Source organism: Carettochelys insculpta, chromosome 32 (genome assembly GCF_033958435.1).
Source record: "Carettochelys insculpta isolate YL-2023 chromosome 32, ASM3395843v1, whole genome shotgun sequence".
NCBI classification, from domain to species: domain Eukaryota; kingdom Metazoa; phylum Chordata; order Testudines; family Carettochelyidae; genus Carettochelys; species Carettochelys insculpta.
The window spans coordinates 7,492,534-7,517,334 of record NC_134168.1 but is presented as its reverse complement, the minus strand read 5'-3'; the positions used below and the strand labels follow the sequence as shown (position 1 = coordinate 7,517,334).

General features: G+C 44.2%; 1 protein-coding gene across 1 annotated transcript; it reads left to right on the top strand.

Annotated features, from left to right (window-relative positions):
- The first annotated feature begins 11,940 nt into the window (after nt 1–11,940).
- Nucleotides 11,941–12,927, top strand: LOC142004875 (olfactory receptor 1E16-like). The gene has a single exon (XM_074982556.1). The coding sequence runs from the start codon at nt 11,941–11,943 to the stop codon at nt 12,925–12,927; it is 987 nt and encodes a 328-aa protein (XP_074838657.1).
- The last annotated feature ends 11,874 nt before the right edge of the window (nt 12,928–24,801 follow it).

Sequence of the window (24,801 nt, the reverse complement as noted above, 5' to 3'; positions counted from 1 at the left end):
CATTATCGCAGCTCAGCAGTTTTGTCAACAGCCTTGTGCCTCTTCCCCACAATGCACAACACCTTTCTTGACAGAATCTTTTGACAAAAACAGATATGTGCACACTCCTCGGGTCCCAACGTCAACAACAGAGCTTCTGAGTCACCAGGACAGTCCTTCCGGCTGGGCCTCCAGTTGGCCATTCTGTTGCAACAGAGCTCAGGAGCCCAGCTATTCTCTGTTGACAGAGTGGATCTCGTTTTTGATGTGTGTGGTGCACTCTCTCTCAACGGACGTTTTGTCGGGAAATATCTCTTGACAGTAACTTCTGTAAACAGATTGCTGTCATGTACATGTAGCCTTAGTGAACAGGATACTTTCTTTCTTTCTTTCTTTCTTTCTTTCTCTTTCCCCAAGGTTTTGCTGCAGGAGGAGCAGAAATTAGCATTTGGGGGAATCTTACTACATGCCTGTTAAGAGTGCTGGTGGATGGTCTTCCTCTTTTGAGTTTTCCTTCTGTGTTCCATGCACATGACAGATGATGAAGAATGAGGTTTTGAGAGTGTGATCCAGACATCCCCACATTCTTCTCTTGATTTGAATGTCAAGTTGTTCTTGTCCTGCAATCTTTCTAAACTCCTCATTTGTGACTAGGTCTTGGCATTTGATGTGAATGATGTACTTGAGGTATCTGTTTGTGAATGTCCATTGCTTGTGATTAGAAGATTGTTTAGTACATCATAGAATCAAAGAAACATAGAGCTGGAAGAGACCTAAAAAAGCCATCCAGTGAAGCCCCCTGCCCTAAGCAGGACCAAACCCACCAGATCAGCCCACCCAGGACTTTGTCGAGGCCACACTTAAACACCTCCAAGGATGGAGACTCCACTACTTTCCTGGGTAGACCATTCCAAAGCTTCACCACTCTCCTAGTGAAAAAGCTTTTTCCGAATGTTCAACCTGGACCTTTCCAACCATAACTTGAGATCATTTTTCTTCCATGTTCTGCCATCCGTGACCACTGTGAATAGCCTCTCTCCAGCCTCTTTTCAACCTCCCTTCAGTAAGTTGAAGGATGTTATCAAGTCCCTCCTCAGTCTTCTCTTCTGTCTCTACCCACCAGCTTACTTACCTCTCCCCCAAGCATAGTTTCATCCTCAAACCTGCTGAGGGTGCAATCCAACCCCTCATCCAGGTCATCGATAAACAGGTTGAACTGAACCAGACCCAGAACTGAACCTTGGGGCACTCCACTAGAAACTGACCGCCATCCCGACATCAAGCCATTGATCACTACTCTCTGGGCCCGACCTTCTAGCTGAGCTAGCGCTGAGTGGTTTTCAAGTATCTAAAAGAGTTCCAAGGAGGAGAGAGAAAAATTGCTCTTCTTGGCCTTTGAGGATAGGACAAGAAGCAGCAGGCTCAAATTGCACCAAGGGAAGTTTTAGTTGCACATTAGGAAATACTTCCGAACTGTCAACGTGGTTAAACACTTTAATAAATTGTGGTTGTGGTATCTCCATTCCAGGAGATATTTAAGGGCAGGTTAGATAGACACCTATCAGGGATGGTCTAGATGGTGTTTAGTCCACCTGTGAGAGCTGAGGACTGGACTTGATGACCTCTCGAGGTCCTTTCCAATTCTAGTGTTCTGTGATTCCCGTTCTGTTCCCCAACCAACAGATGGGGAGCTTAAACCAGGGATCTCTGGCATCCTTGAAGAACACCCCAAACACTGGGCTAAAAATGACAAGGGAGCCCCTTTTCCCATCTCAACTTTATCAGCACTACAGGTGATCTGGGTGGAGGAACTCTGGAATTGGTATATCTGGACACTTTGTTGGAGCCTACAGTGCAAAGTTCTCAGCCCTGTAGGGCATATAAAAAAAAAAAAGTAGTTGTCAAGTTCAGCTAAGATGTCTATAGAGTTCGGGGGCACCTGAGTGGAGGTTTGGAGAATCCACTTGGGGTTGAATTCTGGGATTTGGTCACATACAGTATTTAGGAGCAAAAGGGGCAAAGCTCAGTGTTTTGAGCATTGGCCTACTAAACCCAAGTTTGGGAGCTCAATCGTTGAGGAGGCCATTTTGGGATTGGGGCAAATAGATGTCAGGGCTGGTGCTTGGTCCTCCCAAGAGGGCAGGGGACTGGACTGGATGACCTCACAAAGTCCTTTCCAGTTCTAGGAGATGCATATCTCCATATTCTGGGAGAGATTTTCCAGAATAGCTTCCATTTTTCTTCACTCAGCACATAGTTAACCTGTGGAACTCCTTGCCAGAGAAGACTGTGAAGGCTAGGACTCTAACAGAATTTAAGAAAGAGCTAGACAAATTCATAAAGGTTAGGTCCATAAAAGGCTATTAGCCAAAGGTAGGACTGGTGTCCCTGGCCTCTGGTTGTCAGAAGCTGGAGATGGATGACAGGAGACAAACTGCTTGATCATTGTCTTCAGTCCACCCCTTCTGGGGCACCTGGCACTGGCCACTGTCAGCAGACAGGCTACTGGGGTGGGTGGACCTTTGGTCTGACCCAGTATGGCCATTCTTATGTTCACCTTTTTTCATCTCATTCCTTGCTGCTTTTGAAAGTCTTATTGGTTCCTGTCTGCATGTTTAGGCACAACACCCCCATCCAAACTCTGTCCCCAAGTCTGTGGAAACAAAGATGTGGGTATCTAACTTCAGTCCTCAGCTCTCTCGGTGTGTTTTTACAGCCTGTGTTGTAGCCGGGCCTCTTGTCCATGCACAGCACAGACTGGTTACAATGGAAACACAACATGTAGCAATTCTTCTGGGGTCTCCTTTTGGTAAGGGTGTTTTTATGACAATATTTTAAGATGCTGGAGAACTTTGCACATAATGGCCCAGATTCTTATCTCAGTTACAGCAGTGGAATAATATGGAGTAACTCCCTGACTCGAATGGTGTATCGGCTATCAGAACCTTGCTCAGGGTTCCGGTGAGAAAAGCACGCTGGTTCAAATGCATCTCTGGTGCAACCATGCTGTAAAGAAAGGAGTCGCACCAGGCAACAATTTGGATCATGCTATTAAAAACTCACTGTAACATACTAGCGTTATTTCAGGGGACATGATGCAATCAATGTTGCTGTTAATTAATACCCATAAGTCTTAACTGCAAACCGTCTATCCTTCACTCATAGGAATACAGGCATTTTTGCTACTATGTAGATCTTAGTAAAATGTGATGATAATTTGGAAGCTGTGGTCCATTTTCTTAGTAGACACATGTCAAAACCACGGCTACAGCTCCAGGCTTAGGACCTGTGTGAAGCCAAAAAGTGAGACTATCCTTAACATTTATGGGGTGCTAATAGTATCACTAAACTGGTGCCACGGTGCCTGATGGGACTCCAGTGATTTTTAGAGATATTTTTATACCTAGGGTTACTATAAGTGAACTATCAGAAAAAAAAATGTCCCTCATAGGGGCCATTTCTACATGGGCATGCTAATACGGGGAGTGAAAGATGCTAATGAGGCACAGATGCAAATCTCCTGTGCCTCATTAACATAATGTCATGTGACTTGGAGTCCGGAAGACCTTCTTCCAGACTTCAAAACGCCGTGTAGAAGTGCGTCCGAACATTTTTGGGAAGAAGGGGACTCTGGAAGGAGGACTTGCTTCCAGAAGGTGCCCCCAGAGCCGTGCTTCTACATGGCGTTTTGGAGTCCAGAAGAACGGTCTTCTGGACTCCAAATCATGTGACTTTATGCTAATGAGGTGCAGGGAATTTGCATCCATGCCTCATTAGCATCTTTCTCTCCCTGCATTACGCTGCCACTTCCAAAGGAAGTGGCCTGTGTAGAAATAGCCGGGGAGTGTATCTTTATCAGTATCTACCACCTCACATTGTATTAATGTATTATAGCAGATGGAGTATATTTAGGGTACATCTACACAGCACAGTTATTTCAGATAAAGGAGTGCTATTCTGAAATAACTTTGCAAGTGTCAACACAATCCAACTGCTATTTTGAAATAAAGTTGAAATAGTGGACAGCGTAGTTTCAGTTTGGTAAATGTCATTCTCCAAGGAATAGCACTTATTTCAAAACAGCTATTTCGGAAGTGGGGCTGTGTAGGCAAAGAATAGGAGATATTTCAAAATAGGCCATTTTAAACCCAAGGGCTTTCATCCAAAATACATTCCATTGCATGTGGATGCTATATAGCAAAAGAGTTGAGTGGTATTTTGATATGCATTTTAGCTGCATCTACACTAGGAAGTTGTTTGGAAAAAGGCGGGTTTTTCCGAGAGAACCTACAGAGTGTCTCCACAAAAAATGCACTCTTTCCAGCTGAAATTGAAAGAACACAGCACTTTTTCCAGGAGTCGTCTTCCTCCCCCAGATCAGGGCTGCATCTACACAAACCCCTCCTTTCGGAAGAAGCATGAAATGAGCGAGTTGAGCAGATGCTAATGAGGTGCTGCCATGAATATGCAGTGCCTCGTTAGCATAAAGGAGACCATGTGCAATTCGAAAGTGCCGCTTTTAGAACGCATGCTGCCCGAAGAGACGGGGACCTTTAGAAAGGACTTTGAAAGCCCTTTCTTCCTAAAACTAAATAGGAAGAAGGAACTTTCGAAGTCTATGGAGTCCTTTCAAAGGCCCCCATCTACACAGGCGGTGCATGATTCAAAAGTGGCGCGTTTCAATCAGGTGAGGCCACCATTTTGCTCATGAGGTGCTGCATATTCATGGGAGTACCTCATTATCAGCTTCCCAACTCACTCATTACCATGCCCCTTCCTAAAGGAAGGGGCTAGTGTAGACGTAGCCAAGGAAGAACACCTTTTACAGAAAAATTATTTCAGAAAAACTTGTGTAGATGCCCCAAGAGCCCTTTTTTCAATAAAAGTCCTTCTGAAATTGGATTTTTCCCTCTCCTGGCTCCCAGCCCCATCTCCTTCCTGCCACTGGTAAGGACAAGGGTGGTTCTACTCCTTCCCATGAGCCTTTGGGGAAGCTGAAGCAGCAGAAAGAACTAGGACTCGTTCACTCTGCTGCTCACTGCCAGATAACGCAGGGGTGGGCCCGAAACCTACTGGCAGTATCAGCCACTTTTTGTTTTGAGAAAGAAGAATGTGTGGGTAAGGAAGGTGCTGTGTAGGACAATGGGACGTGATCTAGGGAACCACAGTTGTCACATGGCTGTTATTGGAGATCTTGGCAGACAGCTGCTTTTATGGGGTCCCTGAATTGGAACCCTTCAATCAGGTCATAAATCCACCTCACACCTTCTCCCCACAACAGCTCAGTATGGTAGCTGTTGGAGGTGGATTAGTACTGGTGATCCCTGGGTGGGAACTAATTGTCACCAGTGGCTGGTCACATGGAGCTTTGCCTGCAGCTGGCCACAGTGCTCACTGCCTCCAATGCTGAGTCTAAAGTATGTTTTCCCTCCTTTCTTTGGCTCTCCCTTCCCATCTTCTGGAAAAACACGGCATTTCAGGCACTCCCCATTTCCCTGCCACAACCAAACTCAGACCTTGCCCTAGGTCAAGGAAAGAGGACACTGTACAGCAAAGGTGGTCCTCGCTCCTATGGTATAGGAGGAGTTCTTGAACAAAGAGACTCAAGGGCTATGTTTACCTTTGGACAAAACTTCAAAATGGCCATGCTAATGGCCAAATTGGAGAATACTAATGAGGTGCCCAAAGGAATATTCAGTGCCTCTTTAGCATACTGCCAGCCACAGCACTTCAAATGTCCCTCCTTTCACTTGTGTTCAGCTCGTCTACACAGGGGTCATTTTCAAAAGGACCCCACCAACTTTGAAATCCCCTTATTCTGATCATCTGACAGGATTAAGGGGATTTCGATGTTTGCAGGGTCCTTTCGAAAAAGACTCCTGTATAGATGAGATGCGCAGGAGCAAAACAGGGCACTTGCGAAGTGCCGCAGCTGGCGGCATGCTAATGAGGTGCTGAATATTCATTTCATCACCTCATTAGTATTCTCTGATTTGGCCATGAGCATAGCCATTTTGAAGTTGTGCCCAAGTATAGTGGAGGCCAAAGATGCACAAATACACAGTGTGGCTTTCCAAGATAGATAAATAACAAAATTCTCTTCTCTTAGCCCACCTTTATATTTCATATTTTCAGTCTTTTCAAATGTTCCTTTCTTAAAATAACTTTCTCTTTTCCTTTACACATTTATTTTATTTTAAATATTTCCTGATTTTCTTTAAATTTCTTTTAATTTCTAATAAAAATCCTTTTACCATTTGCTTTTCAACCAAGCTCCATTTTACAAAAAACATCCTTCTTTTCTTTTATCTGCTTCCTTTCAACAATAAGTATTTTTCAATTCTGAAAAAAAAGCTTAACAAAAAGTTTATCACTGCGTAGAAGAGGTTATTTGTCGGGCCCCGTACGGATCAAAGTCAACAGTAATTTTGTCCATATCTGACATGGGCTAGGATCCCTGTCTCATCTGCCCACTCTGAAAGAAAACGGTCACAGACTCCATTCACATGTCACAACAGAGCAATCCACCTCCACTTTTGCCATTTTCCCATTCCACATACTCAGCACGATCGTGTTCTCTGTGGTAGAAGAAGTCCATTACACTTTCAGCAAAGCCCCAGAGTGCGCACACCAGGCATCAAAACAGCCATTTTCAAATAAGCATAGCAACATTAGCTGCCCCACTTCCTCTGACATTTGAAGGCCGTTGAGTACCTAACTCCGTGGGTTCCTTTAGAAATAACAGCCAATGAGCAGTTACGTTCTTGGCCTGAATTTGGAGTTCCATATCCAATGATAAGGCTAACCTGGGAGCTTTGGAGAAGACATTTTCTTCTTACTCAAAAACGGAATTGTTATTGGTTTCTATCCTCTATTGTTCTAGGGAAGGAGAGAGGGGTAGACCAGTGGGTTGAGCATTGGCCTGCTAAACTCAGTATTGTGCAATCAATCCTTGGCCCTTATTAGCATACGGTCATGTGATTTGGAGTCCGAAAATTTTTGGGAAGAAGGGGCCTCCGGAAGAAGGGTTTCCTTCTGAAATATCCCTCAGGGGCCGCGCTTCTAAATAGCATTTTGGAGTACAGAAGAACGGTCTTCCAGACTCCAAATCATGTGACTGCATGCTAATGAGGCACGGGGAATTTGCATCTGCACCTCATTAGCATATTTTGGGCCATGTATTACCATGCCATTTTCGAAGAAAGTGGCCTGTGTAGAAACAGCCCTTGAGGGGGCCATTTACAGATCTGGCATAAATAGATTAAAAAACAAAAGATGGTGCTTGGCCGTACCTAAAGGGCAGGGGACTGGCCTCAGTGATCTCCTGAAGTCCCTTCCAGTTCTACGGGAGGTGTATCTCCGTATACCTAGGCTATGTCTACCTTAGAGAGTGTTGTATGCAAAATGGATTTTGTTGACAAAACTTGTGGAGCGTCTGCACACAAAATGCATTTTGTCTGCAGAAACAGTCAACAGAAAAGCTGTGCAGATGCTCTATGACGTCCTTTTGTCAACAGAGAAGGTCAACAGGGCGATCCCCTTTTATGTGTAGTGCAATCTGTCTACAGAAGTTTTATTGGAAGATCTCTTCTGAAAGTAACTTCTGAAGACAGATGCTTCTAGTGTAGATGGAATTCTAGTGAGTAAGAACAGAGCCTTCCATTAACACCAGACTTTCTGTCTGCAGTACCTTCCTTTGAAATCTGACTTCCCTTTTTTACTAAAGTTTTCTCTTTTTGGACAACTGTTCTCGTATTTCCATAAAGTTCCACAAAGTTCCATAAAGTTCAAAAGAGCCATCTGCAAAAACAGCCAGGAAGATTAAAATATCTCATATAAAGGAGCGATTACCTAGCAGATCAGACTTTACTTTCTGGGAAAGAGCATAACAAACAAATGCATCACGAAGCACTATAGAATATAAACATCCAGATATGCATTTAAAGTTCAGTTTATGGGGAAAAAAACGAAGACTATCACTGGTAGAAGAGAATGGAAATTGTAGTGCTAAGTGTATAAACATATCCCTGGATGTCTGAAGAAAGCGTTAGTAGGTTAAACAGTTGCTAACAGGTCAGCACAAAAAGTGAAGCATCAATATTAAAATGAAATAATCTGAATTAGAAAAGAAAAAAATCTGCTCAGGCATCTACCATTTTCGAAAGAATAGGGTTACCCGTTTAGCCTGGGGGGAAAGTAAAGAAAGATTTTTCACATCATTGTCACATAATTATATGTTTTGCATAAGACGTGTCATGCAAGATGTCACGAGGAATGGTAGGATTTGATGAATGGGATTAGCCTGTTTGTTTGCACATCTCATGTTTGTATCGAGAAGCTATTGACCTCGTATCTGAATTTCTAATGTTACACATAATTTCCAGACGAGATGACTGTTTGGGAGGACCTAATCAGGATAATGAGCCATATGGGGGAACAACAGGCCGCAGGAGAAGCTTATTCTACCTGGTGAATCTTCCTGAGAACACACCAGGGAGTCATGGTTACTACGACACTACAAGAGCAGATGACGGGGCCCGATGTCTCCAGTGTCCATCTTGGGATAGCTATATTTTTTCACAGAAAGGAGTTTAGCTTTATAAGGCAGGGAGTGATCTCACTGGTTTTTCTTCACTCCCCGCACAAGAGGCCATCTGCAAAGACCACAGAAAGAGAGGCTGAACTCTGGGAAGTGCTGGAACCCCACGAAATTGAAGCTTCAAGTCAAATGCAGCTCGTGCCTTGAGAATCTGCCAGGCTGTTGCTCTCATTAGCCAAGGTGAGAAATGGCTCATTCATAATCAAGCTAACCTCTGAGCAACACTCAGTTTGCATTTGCATGTCTTTGCTGGCAAAGGGCTTTGATCTATTCGCCGCCCAGATAATCACTTAACATCTGCTTCTTGAAGATAATAAACTTGGGTGTGGTTTAACCCGGTGGTTCTCAGCCTTGCCAAATCAGAAAGCTGGGGCTGGCTCCTCGTCAGCCTGTTCAGGCCAGGAAGCAGCATTTCAGTGGCCTCCCAATGCAAACGGGCTCATCTGGAGTTGGCATTTCCCCTCCCAGCATCTGTGCAAAGAACCTCGGTGAGGGAAATTTCACAAAATGTCACAGCACACTTGGACAGGTCTCCTGGCACACCACTGTGCGATGGCACAACAGTTGCCAAGCGCTGGTCTAACCTACTCCTGAACAAATGTAAGTGAAGGGTGCAGGGAGAAATCTCAGCTAGGTGATCTCACATGTGAATGTTCCTCTCTATATTGAAGGAGAAGCAAAATGTCTAACAAATTCCAGTTGATCGGTGTTTTGACCTGGGCAGTGGGGTACAGATCTGGGTCCCAAACTGGGAAGTTGGAGGATATCTTAATTGTACGTTCTCTATTACTGGTTCATAAAGTGACTGGACAGACAGCCTAGGTGTGTGTCCCTACCTGTGTGAGTGCTGCAGAAAGGTTAGGACTGGGAGAAGGTGTGTAGCACAGTGTGCGAGGGAGCCCGGACAGGTCAGTCAGAAGGTTCAATGGAACCCCAGTTCTTGGAAGTACCCCATGTGAATTCCTTATGGATGGTTATAGCAGAAAATGCCAAAGAAAGACAGATGAATGGCTCTCAGATGTAGGCTGTGGCCGCACTTGGCCAAACCTTCGAAATGGCCATGCTAATGGCCATATCAAAAAATACTAATGAGGTGCTGAACTGAATATTCAGCACCTCATTAGCATTCTTCGATTTGGCCATTAGCATGGCCATTTCAAAGATTTGGCCAACTATCGCCACAGCCTTAGATGATAATGGCCTTTTTGGGTCAGACCAAAGGTCCGTCTAGCCAGGATCGTGTTTTCCAACAATGGCCAATGCTAGAGGTCGTGAACAGAACAGAGAATCATTTGGAGATATAACCCTGTCCCATAGTCCCTTTTCCCTGTAATATTGGGTATTCGGAAAAAAAATCTATTTCCCCAGGAGGGAGGTGAAGCACTGGAATGTGTTACCTAGAGAGGTGGTGGAATCTCCATCCCTAGAGGTGTTTGAGTCCTGGCTTCACAAAGTCCTGGTTGGGATGATTTAGTTAAGGTTGACCCTGCTTATCATTCATGAATCAGAGCCAATATCCTTTTTCATTAAGGGAGAAACTCTTGATCATTAACTACAAGGTGTTTTGTGTCAGGGTATGTATGTGGCAGTGGTTGATATCTCCATATCTGATATGGGCTCCGACTCAAGTTTTCCTGTTCATTCTCAAAATAAACAGTTGCAGATTACATTCCTGTTTAAAATGCTTCACTCCACCTGCAACTTTCCCAGCCAAAATACAGAGCATGCTTCCTCAGATCAGTTTTTCTCTTGTTTTTTTTTCTTTTTTTTTTCCCATCCACACAGGGAGTGAATTTTGTTTTGTCCACTAATGCTGGGTTAATTTGTGGATATGCACCGCCAGTAGAAAATAATGTCTAGGTGTAATGGAGATGTTTAAAAAGTTCCCATAGAGTGATATTTGGAACTCACTACTCAAAGTTTTCAGCTGGCACATAGGAGAGCTACACAATTATGAAACGGTCAGACAAGTGAAAACACCTGCCATAAAAGCAATTTGAATTTGCGAAGACTACGTGTGCGTTGCAGGCAGTGACAACACCACCACAAGCATGCGTTGAAAGGTGACAGTGGAAGAGACAGAGCGTGTTTGTGTGTCTGTGCGTGGGAGTCAGAGGTGTATATGACGATGTGAGAGACCCAGAGTCTGTGTGTGCATTTGTATGAGAAACACAGAAAGTGTGTGGGTGTGTGAATGAAAGAGAGAAAGACAGAGACAGACACAAAGCCTTTAACTTCTTGAAAGGGGGACCTAAAGAGGACTGTCTCAGTGGTGACAGGTGGCAGAACAAGAAACAATTGTCTGAACTTACAGAGTGGGAGGTGTAGGTTGGATATGAGGAAAAACCGATTTCACTCGGAGGGTGGTGAAGCATTGGAATGCATTACCTAGAGAGGTGCTGGAATCTCCATCCCGAGATGTTTATAAGTCCCGGCTTGACAAAGTCCTGGCTGGGATGATTTGTTGGTGTTGATACTGCTTGAGGAAGGGAGCTGGACTCGGTGACTTCCTGAGGTCCCTTCCATCCCTTAAGGTTCTATGTTTCTATGAACTGAGAGCAGGTAACAGATTGCCGTATGTATTGAAGGCCATTTATGTGTCTTTCTGTCACATGCACTCTTAACAAATTGTTTTTGATCTCCTCTGTTACAGGACAAGTGGGTAGACTTTCATTCAAAGTTTAGATTCTTTAGGTTTGATACATGACCTTTGGAGAATGTGCATACTTCATGTGGGAAGAGTAATTCCTGCTCAAGAATTATTTTACACAAACAATCCTTGACGAACATTTGCTGCTAACAATATCAATGTAGTCTTTGTAGCATGTCTTATATGCCTGATCTCAATCCCATCTGAGATGCTAAGTGCATACACAGGTGCTTATCCCGAGCCACTGTCTGTATTTCCATTCTTGCTTGCTGATTTTATTCTACTGTCTTGATCAAGAAGAATTCAGGAAGCTCTACCCAAGCCTGGGATTAAACATCCCAGTAGCAGAGTAAAGACATCCATGTTTGAAGTCTAGATACCTCTCATTTCCAAAAGATTGTTGTACTCGTATGTCTTCTAGGTGTGTTTATATGATGCTGACCTAACAGTCTTCATTCCAATTTCAAGAGATCTTTTGGGAGTCAGTTGGGATATCTCCATAATTCAGAAGTGTTCCATGTTCTTGGTTTGCTTGTACTGGAAGCTCTACATCACAATGATATGAGTCTTTCTCTATTTATTGACAAATTCATTTTTTTTCCAGTGGAAAAATTCGGTTGTACAAACTTACCAAGTCTAGGTTTCTGCTGGTGTAACTGGGAGCACAACCTGAATTTGTGCACTCTGCCATTATTTTCTTTTCTTGTTCCAGATGCATATTATGGAACGAGCAGGAGGAAGAAATCAAACACTCATCATGGAATTCATCCTCTTAGGATTTGGGAACCCACCTGAACTTCAACCCTTTCTCTTTCTGCTGTTTCTAGTGATCTACGGATTGACCATGGCTGGGAACATCCTCATAGTTGCAGTCATTGTGGTCGATCAACACCTTCACTTCCCCATGTATTACTTACTGGGGAACTTGTCCTGGTTGGAGACCTGCTACACCTCCACTTTGCTGCCCAGGCTGCTGGCCAGTCTCCTGACTGGGAAAAGAACCATTTCTGTTAAGGGCTGCATGGTGCAAATGTATTTCTTCGGTATCATGTCAACAGCAGAATCTCTGCTGCTCATGGCAATGTCTTATGACCGGTACTTAGCAATATGCAATCCCCTCCGTTATACCTCTATGATGAATGGCAGAGTTTGTTGCCAGCTAGTGGCAGGGTCCTGGTTAAGTAGCATGACAACATGCAGTATAGGGATGATTTTGTTGTTGCAGATGACATTCTGTGATTCTAAAGAAATAGACCATTTCTTTTGCGATTTTTCACTCATGCTACAGCTGGCCTGTGACGAGACCCAAACTCTGGAACTGGTGATTTTTGCAATTGCTACCATGTGGACATTTGTGCCCTGTCTGCTGACCCTGACATCCTACGTTTGTATCATCTCCACCATCCTGAGAATCCCTTCCACCACGGGAAGGAAAAAGGCCTTTTCCACCTGCTCCTCTCACCTCATTATGCTCGCGATTTTCTACTTGACCATAATTACCGTGTATATAGTTCCAACAGGCATCACTACCAAGGTCTTAAACAAAATATTCTCTGTCTTCTACACAGTCTTGACTCCATTGCTCAACCCCATCGTGTACAGCCTGAGAAGCAAGGAGGTGAATGAGTCCCTGAGAAAAGCTTTTCATAAACTGTCTGCTTTCTGGAACAGTCATACAATCTTAAAGCATACATTTTAACATACAGTGAAACAGAGGTGAATGGATACAGTTTCTTTCACATGACCCATTGGAGGTCTTCAGAACAAGGCTGCCTCTTTTTGACCTTCCTTCCCATCTTCCTCTTTGGGAGCATTCACCCTTTACACATTTAATACACATTTCTTGACATTCTTTATGCAAAGTTCTAATGATCAGACACTTTTCCTCAGAGCTCTCTGATTCCTTCATGAGTATATAAACCTTAGTTCCCAATTGTGCAAGAAGCTTAACCTGTTTTGATTGGTTCTGAGTTGATCCCACTGAATACAACACCATAGAGTTTCATAGAATCATAGAAACCCAGGGCTGGAAGGGACTTCAGGAGGTCACCAAGTCTAGCCCTCTGCCCAAAGCAGGACCAAACACAACTAAATCATCCCAGCCAGGACTTTGTCGACCCAGGACTTACAAACCTCTCGAGATGGAGATTTCACCACCTCTCTCTCAATGTCATTCCCTCACCAATCTCTATGACCATCTGTTTTCAATTATGCCTCTGAATGTCAGTTGAAGAAAGTTGACGTCACAGAGAGTGAAGAATTTGGGGTGGTATGCTGTGATCTGCAACCTGTGGAGCATCTACATGTTTTCTTTCAAAAGAAGCTTTTGAAGGAGGGCAGTCTTCCTGAAACGGGAAAGACAGAGTGATTTCAAACATAGCACCACAGTCTTTTGATTTCCTTTCGAAAGAATGCTTTTTGGGTGTAGACACCCCATTCGATCTTTGCAACATCCCCCTTCTTTAGAAAAATATCCTGAAAGAATGTGCTCGTGTAGACTGAGCCTCAGGGTATGACTACACAACAGCCTTATTTTGAAGTATGCCATTATTCTGCAATAATTTTGCTGCTTATCCCTAACCCAAGGCTATGGCTACACTTGAGAGCTTTGTCAGCAGAGCTGGGGTTTTGTCGACAAAACTCATTGCATCTACACACAAAATGTATTCTGTTGACAGTTCTCCATTTAGGACATAAGAATCCCAAACATTACTATAGGTTGGGGAATGACTGGCTGAGCAGAAGTTTGGCAGAAAATGACCTGGGCATCACAGTGGATGAAAAGCTGGACATGAGTCAACAAGGTAGTAAAGGACTCTAACGGCATATTGGGGTGCATTAGGATAAGTCTTTCCAGGAGATCCTGGGAAGTGATTCTTCCCATTTATTGGACACTGGTGAGGCCACATCTGGAATATTATGTCCAATTGTGGGACTCCCAGTAGAGTACTGGAGAGCGTCCAGAGGAGGGCAAAGAAATGACTGGGGAGCTGGAGCACATGACCTACAAGGAGAGGTTAAGGGATTTGGACTTGTTTAGTTTGCCGAAGAGAAGAGTGAGGGGTGATTTGATAGCAGCTTTCAACTTCCTGAAGATGGGCTCTAAAGAGGATGGAGAGAGGCTGTTCTGGGACGTGAGGGATGGCAGAACAAGGAGCAATGGTCTCAGATACCAGTGGGAGAGGTGTAAGATTGATATCAGGAAAAACTAATTCACCACGAGGGCAGTGAAGCACTGGAAAGCCTTACTGATAGACGTGCTCCTGACCCTGCCTCTGTTTGCATGGGTAGCTGTCCCCCAGCAACCCACAGAGGGAGCCCTGCTGCTCGCCCACAATTCTTCATTGCTGGTGGCCAGAAAGCCCTGCCCCCTTTAAGATTGCGCTGGGGGAAGCAGCCAAACCCCAGACTCATCCCTGCTGGGGTCAGGGGAAAGACCCACAGCTGTAGACTCTCTGTCTGACATTCCTGGCTTCCCAGCCTGCAGAGCTGGGGCTGGGGCTGTGGCATTTGGGCTTAATTTTGCGGCCTGGCCTCAGACTCTCTTCCCTCTCTGGACTTCATGCCACAGCCGTGACTGGTCCCAGTGCCTCAGCCCAGCCTTGGCCCTATGACTCCCACTGCCCCAGAGCTGGAGCTGGTGGAGCCAGACCCAGTGCCATGGGCCAGTCCTGGCTCCCTCTACTCCCAGCCCCCTTATTGCCAGAGCTGGGAGCCATGGCTTGATGTTCCTTCCACCCAGCACAGGAGGGGGTCCATTAGCTGTAGCCCAAACTGCCCCCAGTACAGGATGAGGGGCAGGGGGGGCATTGGCCCAGCCTTGGATCCTACAGCCCCCCCCACCTTCCCCCACAGCTGCGGATGGGTTGTCTTGGGTTGGGTTGTGGGCAGCATTTTACCAGAGTTGGTACCATAAGAGACATTCTTTAGGAAATACTTGTGTGTTTTTATCCCAAACACTCACGGTAGCAAATCACTCTGCTGTGGCCACACTGGCGCCTCCTTTCGGAAGAGGCCTGATCATGTGGGACTTCAGCTTCTACTAATGAGAAGCGAATCACGCGCGGTCAGCATCTGCCTACATTCCTCATTACCACGGCTCTTCTGAAAGCAGGGGGCTAGCGTGGCGACAGCCTCTGCCTGATCACCCAGACAAGAACATGAGTTTCAAATTTCCACGAGGAGCTTCATATTTTGAAGAGTTTCTGGATCTCTTCCACATCCACAGATTTCAGTAACATTCATTCTCCTGTATCAGTAGGATCCTTCTTTTTTCCAGTTGGGCTCTCAAAAATGGTTTAAAAAGTTCTGCTGAAGAGTCTGGGGAGAACTTTGTGAAGTATTCTGTGCAGATATGAACCTGGGCAAACTAAACTGAGTATCTGTAGAGGGTTGAGGGTCCCAGTCTCCTTCCAGAAGGTTTGGGAACAATTCTGGCCTTTTCAGGCATCTTTGAATGGTGAAAAGTAATCTTATGATGCCTACATGGGTATTGATACTGAGATAACGATGGATGTTGATTTTGGTATAAAAATACAAGCCAAAAATGTATGGTCCCAATTTCCAAAGTTGATAAGCCCCACTGCCCCTTGCGCAGAACTAATGAAAAGAAAGGTATTAATTAAAAGGAGTAGGAAAAGAACTTCCAAAAGCAGTAGGCAATTTTGACAGTCTCAGCCAACACAGTGGTGTAGGCTGGTCCTTGCCTCAGGTGGAAATGTGCTGGGAGCATTCAAAAAGTTACCTGCACATTTTAAAAGAAAATAAAGAAAGAATGGAACCTCATGGTGCTTGCCTACTAAGCTTGGCTTCTTCCAAAGCTTTGGGCTCTTCTATTTCCCAAAAAATAGCATCATTCCCCTGCACTCCTTTTAATTCCTTCGGCAACATTTTCTCCCTTGAGTACAACCCCACCCTTCCACTGTCCCAGCGTACAGGGCTATGTTTAGAATCATAGGGTTAGTAGGCCAGGAAGGGATAATTATTGGTTTGAGCATTGGCCTCCTAAACCTCAGATTGAAAGCACAGCCCTTGAGGGGACTGTTTCAGGATGGGTAGCAAACAGATTAAACTACTGCTATGAATAATGATAACCTGTGAGGGGTGTTGATAGATCCTACGGTGAGTGAGATGCTAGTGATGTTTTAATCTTACCATGGTCGTGGAACGAGGACACATTTTGTGCAAGATGTGTCATTTGGAAAATCATGATTTCCTGAACGTGAATCTCTGAATTGTGTATGTTACCCGCACATCTGAGTGTGGTTAACAGCCCATATGGAGGTATCTAGATTAGTTCACAGAGAAAGAATAAGTGTCATTTACAGCTGAAGCTCAGAGCTACTGACCTTTAGCTCAAGCTGTAGAGGAGCTTGTTCTAAGCTTTAGAAGTCCCAGGTCTGAGCCTCCCTGGAGGCAGTTACATAGGGCTGAATCATAACATCTCTAAAAATATGAATACAGATTAGATTTCTGCTTTTCACACTCTGTTACACTGGGCAACTCCCCCAGACCAGAAGCTTTCAGCCTAGATGAGTAGATCTCAACTATTTCACTAATAAAGTCCTCCACTCACCTCCCAAACCATTCAAGGACTCCAAATGGCCCCTTCACCTGTTTGTGGACCCCCACCAAAGCCAATTCTAGCCTCTATGTACACTTCTTTACATGAAAATGGAAACCACCAACACAGATTTCCAGACATCATTGAAAGAGATATTAATAAACAGTCACTGATTGAAGCTCTGCAATTTATTTAAAACTCATTTTCTGTGATCAATTTTATTTACTTTTTTTCTCATATCCCCAACAATGTGCTTGTGGACCCCCAGGAGCCCTGGTCTGGAGACCACTTGGGTAGACAGCTGGTTGGGAAGGGCCTTATCAGTTTAATGAGCTACTGGCAAACATGAAAGACCTTAGGGGACACATCTCCTGCTGGGTGAGCCGTCCTAAGAACTCTCCAGACAGCCTGTAATTAATACTTGTTGTGACTCTCCAAGTGCGGGTGACCAGACCGCATGTCTCTAGACTCCATCCAAGCACTTTTCTGTTTTTCCCCAAATTGACCTGAGAACCACGTTCTCAAACAAAGGGTTCCCGCCCTGCGCTGAAGCTGTATAAAGCAGGGGGTGATCTTGCCCATTCCTCTTACTCCCCGAGTAAGAGAACTCCTGGAAACACCTGGGCAACATGGACTGAAGTGGGGGAAGTGCCAGACACAGGCAAATAGGATTTTTCACCTGCGTGTAGCAACCTGAGGAACCCCAGAGTCAAACCAAATACCACTGGTGCGGCGAGAAACTGTCAGTGTTCTGGGATCCTCCATCAGGGTGAGGAACGGCTCATGCACCGTGCATCTCAGCAGTCTGGGATGCTCAGGTGGTGTTTTTGTGTCTTTGGTGATCTTTTCTGTTTTCTGCCCCTCAGACCCGCTTCAGAGATCTCGTTTATATGAATAATCGTCTTTGTAGCTGTGGTGGCGCTGGGGGGAGACCCATGTGTAAGTGAGTGGCTCACAGAGGGTGTGGGGCTCCTGCTGAGGGTGACCTTGTCAACCAGGTGACACCTTTGTACTTCAGGAAAAGGGGGAGATAATGCCTGAGGGGTTTGAATTGGGAGTTGGGAAGCAGTGAGTGTGGGCTGGGAGATAGGGAGACAAAGCAGGGGGAAGGCCCCAGCTCTGGGGCACCTCGGGGCCTCTTCTCCCCAACGTGGATTGGACTGGATGTCTCTGCCAGATGCACTGACTCCTCTGTCCGACGCTGTGTCCTGTCGGCTAATAAACCCGTTGGTCTCCTGATGAGTGAGAGTCACTCCTGCCTGTGGACAGGGTGCAGAGCCTGGAGAGCCCTCAACCCCATCACAGTAGTCTAACCTAAATCTGTGTGCTTTGAAGTGAAGCGTCCAGGGGGGAAAAATCACAGTTTTATTCCCACAATTGTGCTATTCTTCTGCATATGGAGAGAGAGGTGACCCAGGTAACAATTTTGTGCACGTCTGCACAGCAAGGTTGTTCTCAAATCACCATGAGAGCATCTTCACGATGCAGCAGGTATTTCAAATAATTTTGAAATTGTGGTTGGCTTATTTCAAAACTGGTAAATGTCCTTCACAAGTAACAATGCCTTCTTTGAAAGACAGGCTGTGGAGAAGGCAACAGAGCCAACTTTGAAATTAGCCATAGACTGAATCTTCACTCCATTCCTCTTTCAAAAGAGGAATGCAAATGAGGGAAATTGAAAATGCAAACTAAGCCCTGATTTGCAAATCTCCCACTTCATTTGCAAAAACTCTCGCACTCACGGTTTCAGAAAAGATTTTTTTTTTCTGGAAAAAAAACAGAGTAAATGGAGTTCTTTCAAAAAAGCCTGTTTTTCAAAGACCTCTTCTTCCTCTTCTGTTTCAGGAAGAAGGCTCTTTCGAAAACAGTTTTTTGAAAGAAACCCCTCAACACTGCTTTTTTTTTTCAAAAATTCTCTTCTCAAAACATGAGTGGAAGAGTTTATGTAAATGAGGTGTGAAGTAAATCTGTAAATCAGCTCTTCATCTCCATCTTCAATTTCTCTCATTTGCTTTCCTCTTTCAAAAGAGGAATGGAGTGTAGACACATCCTTAACGTGTCCAATAACTGTATTTAAAAATAGGCTCTGTTGTGTGCAGACGTGCTCTTTCAGAATAGTTGAGGGCTATCTCCAAATGCAATATCTGGGTAGATGTGTTATTTCAAAATAAGCTATTCCGGGATATATCTTCCAGAAGAATTTATATCGAACGAATTCTGCTGTGTAGACACACCCAGGCTGCCTCTGCACTGCGTCCCTTTTTTGAAAGAGGAATGGAAATGAGCTAAATCAAAAATGCTAATGAAGTGCTGATTGAAAAGACTCGTGCCTCATTTGCATAATCCTTTCCTGTCACGTTTTCGGAACGGTTTTTCAAAAAAGAAAAAAAAATGAGCTGTGCTTATGGGCTTCTTAAAAAAAAACCCCACTTTATCAAAAGAACCGTTCTTTCTATTTTGAATAAGCAATGGTTACCTCCCAGATTCAGAAAATAGGTCTGATTGCACTGGCTCATGCCAACTGGTCAACAAACCTAGCATCCTATCTCTGAGAGCAGCCAGTAAAAGGTGCATTGGACGGAATGACCAAGGCAGCTGATCATCAGATTAGCCATTCCCTCCCGGCTCCTGGCAACCAGAGAGTAGGGAAACGATCCCGCCCGATGGCCAGGCACAGCCCTACCCTCCATGAATTTTTATAGTTCATTGATTCTTGTGTGGGCATTTTATGTTTCACCTTGTAAGTTTAATTTTCTGGAAAATTCAGAAAGAAAATTGTATCTCTCATGTGTGCGTTCTGCTGGATGTCCATTTCTCTCTTGGAGCTTTACATTGCTCCCCATCGCAGAATCATTGAATCAGAGGGTTGTAAGAGACACAGGAGGTTATCAAGTCAATCAATCATCTGAGTCAAGCCTTTGTCAAACCAGGGCTGAAAAACCTCGAAGAACAGAGATTCTACCACCTCTCCAGTGCATTCCCACCCTCCTGGTGAAATAGTTCCTCCAAATACACTGCCTAGACCTCTCCCACTGCAACGTGAGATCATTGCTTCTCTTTCTGTCATCCATCACCATTGAAACAGAGTCTCTCCATCGTCTTTGTAATCCCCCTTCAGGTAGTTGAAGGCTGCTACCCAATCTTTTGCTAGCTCTACTCTTGTGTAGACTAAATAAGACTCTCTCCATAAGTCGTGTGTTCCATCCTCCTAAACATTTTTGTGGCTGTCTGCTGGACTCTCTCTAATGTGTCCATTTCCTTTTTGTAGTGGGGAGGGGCCCCAGAATTGGACACAATACTCCAGATCTGGCCTTACCATTGTTGACTAAAGGGGAATAATCACTCCGTAGATCTGTTGGCAATTCTTCTATAAATGCACCCCAACGTGCCACTCACCTTCTTGGCTATAAGGGCACATTGCTGACGGATGTCCAGCTTTTCATCCACTGTAATGCCCAGGTCCTTATCTGCAGAACTACTTCTTTTCCACATATAAGAGGGGCAGCCGTGTTTGTCTACATGTGCAAAAACAAGAAGTCCTTTGGCACTTTATAGACGAACAGGTGTATCGGAGAATAAGCTTTCATGGGCGTATATGAAGTGGGTCTTTGCCCACGAAATCTTATGCTCCGATAAATCTGTTCGTCTACAAGGTGCCACAGGACTTCTCGTTGTTACCATTTAGCCTGTCAGTCCACAACCCATAGCACTGTTTGGGATTTTTCCGTTGCAAGTGTAGAACTTGGCACGTGTCCTTGTTAAACCTCATTCGATTTCTTGAGGCCCAATCCTCTAATTTGTCTAGGTCATGCTGGACCATATCCCTACCCTCAACCGTATCTACCTCCCTCTGCTATTTTAGTGTCATCTGCAGATTTTCTAGCGGTGCAATCCATCCCCCCATCTAGGTCATTAATAAACGCACCATTGCCACTCTGAGTATACACCTTTTTACATAGGACCACCATAATCCTGTGCTTGATAAAATCTGAAGACAGGATGCATCAGAATGTGAGTGGGAGAAAAGCAAGGAAGAGATTTCAGACTTATTAGCTGTGATATCTTTGCCCTAATGGCAAGCATCTGCTTCTTGTCTTTCACAGAACCATAGAATGTTAGGGCTGGAAGGGACCTCAGGAGGTCATCAAGTTCAGCCCCCTGCCTGAAGAACGATCAACCCCAGCTAAATTACCCAACCAGGTCTTTGTCAAGCTGGGACTTAAAACACCTCTAGGATTGGAGATTCCAACAGCTTTCTCTGTCACCCATTTCAGTTTTTCACCACCCTAGTGGTGAAATAGTTATTCTTGATATTCAACCACATTTCCCCCTCCATAACTTTATGGATATGAGTAAACAGTGTGCCCTTGTAGCCAAGAAGGCTAACTGCAAACTAGGGTGCATTAAGAGGAGCATTTTGAGCAGATCTAGAGAAGTAGTTATTCCTCTTTATTCTGCACTGGTGAGATGACATCTGGAATATTGTGTCCAGTTTTGGGCCCCCCAGTATAAAAAGGATGTGGATTTGCTGAAGCAGGTTCAGTGGAGGGCAACAAAAATGATTAAGGAGCTAGAGTACATGACCTACGAGGAGAGGCTGAGGGATTTGGGCTTGTGTAGTTTATAGAAGAGAAGACTTCGGGCTGATTTAACAGCAGCCTTCAACTTCCTGAAGGGAGGCTCTTAGGAGGATGGAGAAAAACTGTTCTCAGTGGTGACAGATGGCAGAACAAGGAGCAATGGTCTCAAGTTATAGAAGAAGAGATGTAGGTTAGATATTAGGAAAAACTACTTCACCAGGAGGGCAGTGAAGCACTGGAATGCATTGCCTAGAGAGGTGGTAGATTCTCCATCTCTAGAGGTTTTTAAGTCCCACCTTGACAAGGTCCTGGCTGGGATGACTTAGTTGGTGTTGATCCTCCTTGAAGCAGGGGGCTGGACTAGATGACCTCCTGAGGTCCCTTCCAGCCCTGGCATTCTGTGATTCTGTATCTAACTAACCAGCCCTTAAATATCTCCAGTGATGGATACTCCACAACCACCTAAGGCAATTTATTCTGATGTTAACCACCCTGACAGTTGGGAAGTTCTTCTGACTGTCCATCTTCAACCTCCCTTGCTGCAGTCCGTTGCTCCTTCAGAATCCTCTTTCAGGAAGTTGAAGGTTGCTATTAAAAAGTCTTTAAACATATCTGATTGTCATTGTTCAGAGCATTAGGAGAAAAAAAAAGTCTCTGTCTCTCTCTCTCTCTGTATTTTTATGTCATTTTGTCAATACAACCCTTGGCTTTTTCTCCAGCCTTTCGTTTTTATCCAGGCAGAGTTTCCTTTTTGCTAAAAGTGACTCCCTTTTTCTCTCTTCATGAACTTTCCTTGTTGTTTTGTTTTTTTTTCTTTCTGTGCAGTTGGCTTTCGATCTCAGCTGTACTGAAAGCTGATGCAATTTGCGTTCATGTAACTTAGACAAGGAGATATCCTGAGGTGTGTGTTTAGGCCATGTGTATATGAGCATGTGTGTTTGTGGGTCTGTTTCCAACCTCTATCCATCAAACGGAACAATTTTTTTTCTTTGAATCACCCATGACAGAGGACAGTGGAATAAACCATCACACGTACCACAGCCTCTTTGGGGCTTTTGTTATGCTTTAAATGAAGCACACGAGATGTTTGAAAGGAGAAAAGGCAATACACCGCATTCATTGAGAATACCACAGTATCTGATGAAGTGGGTCTTTGCCCATGAAAGCTTATTCTCCACAATATCTGTTAGTCTATAAGGTGCCACAGGACTTCTTGTTGTTTCTGAAGATACAGACTAACACAGCTACTTCTCTGATAACAGTAGCATATGTTTGTCAGTCACATGCACACACACACACACACACACACACCGTGAACAAGGTCCCGCCAGACTATATTTATTGTTGTAGTTACCAATCCAGAGCCTAGATCAATCTAGTGCATTGATCCCAGAGGGATAGCAGGAATTTGTCGGTTATGATGCGGTGCTCTCCTAGAGTTGGTGGCAAGACAAATGCCAAGACCCATGGCAAAGCCCCCGGCTTTTTGAATCCTTGCCTCCGTTGAAGTTTGCTGGGTCAGTCTGTGACTGGTGTGTTATCTTTTCAACACCAGTCTTTCTCACAACATCTCCGAAAGGCTCATCCTGTAATCAGTTGTTTAGGGGTGCCTACTCCATGCTTTCGAGTCCTCATTCTGCCAATCCAATCACTTTTTGACTCAGAGTACACACTGTCAAAGTTTGACTCAGACTCACAATTTATCAGACCACTCTGTTTTATTAGCAAAGCCGCTCTGCTAATACATTTAGAAGTGAGCCCCCCGAGTGGGGCTTGTCTCTTAATTTATACAGTTTTTTGGAGAACAAGTTACAGACAAGTTACAGACAAAAGAAGAAAAAGATTTTAGTCACCACCCTTCGAGATCCCTGAGACCAGTCACGTATCTTCAATTACCTGCCACCCTTAACAATCTCCTATAACAGCTTCCAGTTAACTTAACTAATTGCCCTTCACACCTTCCATTCTGATGCCTGCTTCTTAGACGTGCTGGCTCCATCTTAATTGCTTCTCCATTCAAAAGCTAACTGTCCCTACGTGTGCTCCCTCAGATACTTTGTAACATGTTTTGGCATGCCCTCTCATATACCATGTATCCAGCATGTCCCCTTATAGGTTATACTTATACAATGTTATACTTCCACAACACTGATGGTCCTTCTCCCATGCCATTAAGTCTGTCTTCACCCACACGTCACCCCTCCTTTCTTGGCCACCTGGCTCTGGGGATAACCTTCCCACCTTTATCTCGACACTGACCAACCACTTCCACATGTAAACAATTCTAACCAGGACTCTCAGAGAAAAGCAGAGCAAAATACATAACGAATCAAACAAATAAGGCTTCAACCTTCAACATCATCCTGTAATCTTATTAACAAAGACATAATATTAAAACTCCGTCTCTTTATCCACTAAACTCACTACATTCTAAAATAAAGAGACGTATATTCAATTAAAGAACTTAATCAATCAACTCAGTACAATGTTAAATGTGTTAATATGTTACCTTACACTGCTCCATTGTTAAACCTAAAATTCAAAATATAAGGACAATAAAAGAGAAAAAATCTTTCAACACTAACACTTTGGTTTGTGATTCATCATCATCATCATCATCATCATCAATAACCGTGGGTTCAGCTCCCGTTGGTGTCTGATGCCTCTCACACTATTTCCTTCCATCTTTCCCTGTCCAGTGTGGAGTGGCTTAGCTTCTGTAGACTAGTTCTGCACCAATCTACTCCATCATCTACCCATTCTCTGTGGGGTCTGGCTCTCCGATTCGAACTGTCCATTGTGTCGAATAACAGATCTTGATTTTTTGTTCATCGTTCATTCCACAAATATGCCCAAATTGTTGTAGCTTACATTTTATAACCTTCTTCCTGCAACACCCTGTATTGCTACAGCTACACACACTCACTTCTAAAGCTTATGTGCTAAAAACTTCACGTAACAACAACAGCACAGACCAGCTGCCCAAACCCAAACCCAAACCCATGTGAGATGCTAGGAAGATACACAGGCAGTTCTTTACTGTGCTCCAGTGTTCACACTGCGAATTTTATGCTGTTTGATCAAAGATATTGCATGTCCATCTCCCCAAGGTAGGAATTAGTGTATAGCTTCCATTTACAGCTCTTGATTTTCCTGATGTCTTCTAATTTGTTGCTGTGACACTGATGTGAGAAAGGTATTTCGAAAGGCAAGACTTAGCGTCTTTTGTTCATTTCAAGAGACCTTCAGAAAGCAACATGGGACATTTCTGTAACTCAGAAGGATTCCCTGTTCCTTGTTCTTCTGTATTAGATGTTCAACCTCTTCATATACAGGAGCCTTCCTTGCTTTGCATACAGCTTCTCTTTTCCTGTTGAGGTATGCAGTGAGAGGAGATTCCCAACTCCAATTTTCTGCCAATGTGTCCAAC

What these genes read in the sequence shown, in the direction of transcription:
- LOC142004875 (XM_074982556.1), top strand. Translation starts at nt 11,941, where the DNA reads ATGCATATTATGGAACGAGCAGGAGGAAGAAATCAAACACTCATCATG.